Consider the following 5,022-nt stretch of genomic DNA (forward strand, 5'->3'; position numbering starts at 1 on the left):
CACCGAAGGGGAGGAGTGGCCGCTGTGTGCTCTCCCGGGCGGTCTCTGGGGCCATCCGCGTGTGTGGCTGCGCGTGAGTGCATGCGTGTGAGCTTGTACTTGTGCCTTCGTGTGCTGGGCACGACCGTGCGCGCCGGTGCTCACCTGTCTCTGCACAGGCACATGCACACACTGCCTTGCGGAGGCGCTTCGGGGTTAGGGATCTCTGTGCTTCTGTGTACCTGGATTTCTTTGCATGGGGGGGGACACATCCCCTAGGCAGCATCATGGGCATGTCGTGAGTGACAGACGCATATCTAAGTTAGCATGCAAGATTAGAAGCACAAGGGCGTCCTGGAGGAGTCTGAAGTGCGCTTCTAACTGAATTCACATGTTTTTCCACGCGCCGCTGAACAGAATGTACCTTTGTGTCAGCATGAGCTGAAAAGGGAAACGCAGCCTCTGGAGCTGGAGTGGGACTGTGTGGAATTCTGGAACATTTCTCACTGCTCAACCACAGCCTGTTGAAGCTGGGGAGCACTTTAGATATTTTTCAGTCCAGCCCTTTGTCTAACAAATGAGGAAACTGAGGCCCCCCAAAAAGAGGCTGGCTAAGTTTGCCATCTCGAGTGTTCTGTACTTTCCCTACTTAATCCTCTCAACAGTTTGAGGCAGGTGATAGTAATTCCCTTTTACAGACAAGAAAAGTGAGGCCTGTCGCACCAGAAGAAAAATGTATCAGCAGGGATTTCCGCCCACTGTGCCCAACTTCAAGGTTCAGGGTTGTCCTTCCATGCAGGATTCTTCCAAGTGTAGCCCTGGGCCTCCTCTGTCTCTGAGGTAAAAACAATTTTCCTAATATTGTTAAGACATGATTTGCCCTTTTCACTTCTACGAAATTCCAAATTTAAAAGATTTCTAAAACTGTAAAGGAGTGACACTTTCTAGTTTTATTTTTGCTTTGTAAAATAGTTTTTCCATTAAAAATGTGATTTCTATCATAATATATAACGGGTTTATTACTGATATTTTAAATTCATATGTAAATAAAAATGTAATTTCTCAGTAAATGTCAACAGACATATCCCACATAAGCAAAAGCTCTTTGGGGTCTTCAATACTTTTTGAGAGTGTTAAGGGGTCCTGAAACCAAAAAGCTTGAAGACTGCTGCTCTATACCACGTTAGCTCCCCCGTGGCGGAGGATGACTGTCCTAAGAGCTCATAGGCACGGGGCAAGGGGAGCCTGGCTGTAAGCTGCCTGGGCTTCTAGTCTTGTGCTCTTTCCACACCAGTCCAGGGAACCGAGACCACTGGCTTTAAGATGCTTCCCCAGCTGTCCCCAGACTCTGCCAGCAGGGGATTCTCTGGTCTGAGCTTAAGTCGTGTTCTCCCAGCCAGGGATGCCCCTGCCCTTTGATGTCTACTTGCTGCCACACATTTAGCTGCCCTCCCCATGCCAACTTGGGGGCAGGGAAGCAGTGGGGGTAGGGAGGTGGCTGGGGCAGCTGGGCAACTGTCCCCACCCGTCCCTGGCACGGCTCTGCCCAGCACACAAAGAGCAAAGTGAATCTTGTCCCCACCCCTGCAGCTGAGAGACTGGAGGAGGAAACGGGGAGGCCCACACAGAAGGGGTGGCCACTGTGGGGCCGTCCATCACCCAGGGCTCTCAGAGGGGTCAAGCCAGAAATAGACAAAGAGGGCGAGTCTGGGCTGTATTCTTAGCTAGTGGGAGGTCCCCTAGAGGATGAAGTAGATGATGCTAATGATGACGACTGGATGTCACACCCATGATGCCATTAGGTCCTTATAATAGCATAGTGAGGTGGACAGCTAGTACCAGACCCATCTCACAGATGAACATACTAATGCCTAGCAAAGCAGAATGACTCACGCTGGGTCTCAGAGCTGGCCAGTGGAAGCACTGAGACCTCCACATACAGAAGGCATGGACTATTGACCTCTGTTGGTATTGGTCTCATCACTGACTACCATTAAGTGTTGGCTGTTTGCATGCCTCCTGCCCAGCGGCAGGTTCAAAGAAGCCTATGGGAAGAGTGCTCCTTTCCTTCCCAGGGCCTGCAGTTGGGCTGGAAGACAGAGCAACAAAAATCACCCATGTAGCTGACAAGAACATTTATGTGTGCTGAATGGCAAGTGAAGGTGCCACAGAGAGGCCGAGGATTTCAAAGGGCACCATGAACTGGAGTGAGGTCACAGAGCAGGTGCCAGTGGCACTTGGCCTGTTTGGGTGGGTGGCATTCAGAGAGATAGAAGGTCAGATGCAGGGTTCACACTTGTCATCTCAGCACTTTGGAAGGCCAAGGTAGGAGGATCACTTGAGGCCAGGAGATGAAGGCTGCAGTGAGCTATGAAGCTGTCATTGCACCACTGCACTCCAGCCTGGGTAACAGAGTGAAACACTGTCTCTAAATAAATAAATAAATAACACCAGAGAAGTGGAGAGGGATTGGAGGTTAGCTTTCACAGAGGGAGAAATGGCTTAAGCATTTCTCCCATAGGGAGAAAAGGCAAAAAAGTGAGAAGGCTACAGATAGGGCTTGTATGGGGGAGGGGGAAGGTAGGCACACCCAGCTACAGATCCTTCTGTGTTTCCTTCTCCAAGGAACCCAGGACCTTCACCTGGTTAGTGTGAGTGCTCCAGGAGGTGGGCACCCTCCCTCAGCCCTCAAGCAAAAATGAGTTTTAAGGAGAAGAAGCAGCAGCAACAGCAGCCACAGAGCTTATGACAGCTATAGCCTAAGGGCAACAGGCAAGGGAGACCAAGGACCAGAAAGAGCAGAGGCTTTTTCAAAGAAAGAGACCCCTCTCCTAGCACCCAGTGATGGTGGCAAGCCCCACCCACAGTGCCTGCTAAGAACAAGTCCCACGTGAGGACAACACGGCCCCCTGAGATGCCCACAGGGACCCCGAGATGCCTGCAGTGCTTGGCTCTCCCGCTGGCTGGCTGCCCACCTGGCTCAGGCCCAGTACGCGTGAGTCAGCCCATCAATCCCAATGTTGCCAGGATGATGGGGGCAGGAGTGGGGGCCCTGGGGGAGGGCGGGGGGGGCACTGCAGGCGAGCTGTCTCCTACATCTGGCACCTGCACACAGCTGAGGCTGAGCTGAGAGGACACTTCTCTGGGCTCCCCCTCCTCCCGGCACCCCTCCCCTCCTTTCACTGTCCTAGGACACTCTCTGGCTGCTGGAGCCTTAGGCAAATATTTAAAGGGGCAGCTCGGGGATGAGGAGGGTGGTAGGAGCAAACACTTCCTTCCCTTTCTTCCTTCCTGCGCTTCTCACTTTCTCAGGGGCTCTCAGTTCAGATGCCATGTTGTTATGCAACCTTGGGGCCGAAGGCCCTCCAGGTGGAGGGGGGGACAGGGGAACCTGCCAGCTCATGAGCAAAGGGCAGGGCCCTGGTGGGAGGGGGCTGGGGCAGGGGGCAGGAACTGGGGTGGCCTGTTAAAGGACAGGAGGCTGGTTGGGCATGGTGGCTCACACCTGTAATCCTAGCATGTTGGAAGGCCGAGATCACTTGAGTTCAGGAGTTCAAGACCACCCTGGGCAACATGGTAAAAAACCCATCTCTATAAAACATGCAAAAATTAGCTGGGCATGATGGCATGCTCTGGTAGTCTCAGCTACTCGGGAGGCTGAGGTGTGAGGATCACTGGAGTCCAGGAGGTCAAGGCTGCAGTGAGCAGTGATCTCGCTACTGCATGCTAGCCTGGGTGATAAAGGGGCTGTCTTTATAAAAAAAAAAAAAAAAAAAAAAAGGATAGGAGGTTAAGGGAGCAAGCCCAGGCCTGGACTCTGCCACAGCCACCTGAGTTTAGAGGTGAAGGGACTTTAGAGACCACCTGGCCCAAGGAGTGAATGGGGACCTGAGAGAAAGGGTGAGCCAGCCCAAAGTCATTGGCAGATTTGACCTCGTAAATACATAGAGATGGCTTTGGGGAAGGCACTAAGAAAGAGAGAGAAAAGAAAAGGAGTCCGTCATGAAAGTTGATCGTATTTGGGTGAGTATCATTCTCAGGGCAAATTTAGGATCAGAGGATGTAGAAGGGGGAGTCTAGAGGGGTAGAGTGTAGACCACAGGGTGAGTGGGCTGATTTGAGGATGGGGAGACTGGGAGCCCACCAGTCAGTGACCAGAGCCAGCCCTGTGCAGGGCTGTCTGGACAGAAGAAAGCAGTGTCAGACCTGGAATCTGCCATCAGCAAAGCCTGCAATTGACAGACAAGCCCAGAGCAAAGAAGGAAGCACCGCATATCAGTAAGAGCTTGCCACCAGTGGGGTCAGTTTCCAGAATCAGGAAAATAATCACTGGGGGCAAGTTTGAGGTTGGTACCAGATGCGTGGGAGGAGGCGAGGTGAGGGAAAGAGTGCTTGAAGTTGGAATTGGTCCTTACAGGGAGATGTACATTTATGAAACCCCCAAAACTGATGTCAAAGCACCTCCTGCCTTAGGCAGAGTCCTCTCTGAGTCTACAGGTGCTGCCTCCAGAACCCTCTTCCTGGAGTGCATCCCTATGCATCGAGAAATTCTGTTGGGAAACGTGATGGTCAGACCCTTGGCTGCCTGAGAGGTTCAGGCTGGCAGAAGAATATGGAAAGTCACAGGGCAGCAGGGGCAGGTGCCAGCAAGGAAGGCGGGCACGCCAGGAAGACACCCACGGTGAGAGGTGCAGATGGCCCAAGGGCAAGTTTGCTCAGCTCACCCAGGTTTGCTCTTGCTGGGGCCAAGAGGACTCATGTGCCGGGGCCAAGGGCCCTTGGGGGCTCTCACAGCTGGCTTATCTGGGCTTCAGTTCTGGAGGGCCAGGAACAAACAAGCTTCAAAGCCAAGGGCTTGGCTGGCACACAGGAGGCTTGGTCCTTCACCTCTGTCCTCTCTCCCTATGGACACATATAAGACCCTGGTCACACCTGGGAGAGCAGGAGAGGACAGCATAGCACTTGCAGCAAGATGGATGTGGGCAGCAAAGAGGTCCTGATGGAAAGCCCGCCGGTGAGTGTGGTTGTGTGTGCGTGTGTGTG

General features: G+C 52.8%; 1 protein-coding gene across 4 annotated transcripts in view; it reads left to right on the forward strand.

Moving 5' to 3' along the window:
• The first annotated feature begins 1,842 nt into the window (after window positions 1-1,842).
• The window catches only part of SFTPC (surfactant protein C), a 5,900-nt gene continuing 2,720 nt past the window's right edge, over window positions 1,843-5,022 (forward strand). The window contains exons 1-4 of one of the 4 annotated variants that reach the window (XM_011939818.1): window positions 1,843-2,154; window positions 2,201-2,304; window positions 2,605-2,974; window positions 4,899-4,993. In XM_011939818.1, the coding sequence (XP_011795208.1) occupies window positions 2,914-2,974; window positions 4,899-4,993 (156 nt within the window). In that variant the 5' untranslated portion in view covers window positions 1,843-2,154; window positions 2,201-2,304; window positions 2,605-2,913. Of the gene's footprint in view, window positions 2,155-2,200; window positions 2,305-2,604; window positions 2,975-4,805; window positions 4,994-5,022 lie in introns of those variants that run through there. The other 3 variants (XM_011939819.1, XM_011939820.1, XM_011939821.1) reach the window with 3 other exon arrangements.

This window comes from Colobus angolensis, unplaced genomic scaffold (genome assembly GCF_000951035.1).
Source record: "Colobus angolensis palliatus isolate OR3802 unplaced genomic scaffold, Cang.pa_1.0 Scaffold184, whole genome shotgun sequence".
Lineage (NCBI taxonomy): Eukaryota > Metazoa > Chordata > Mammalia > Primates > Cercopithecidae > Colobus > Colobus angolensis.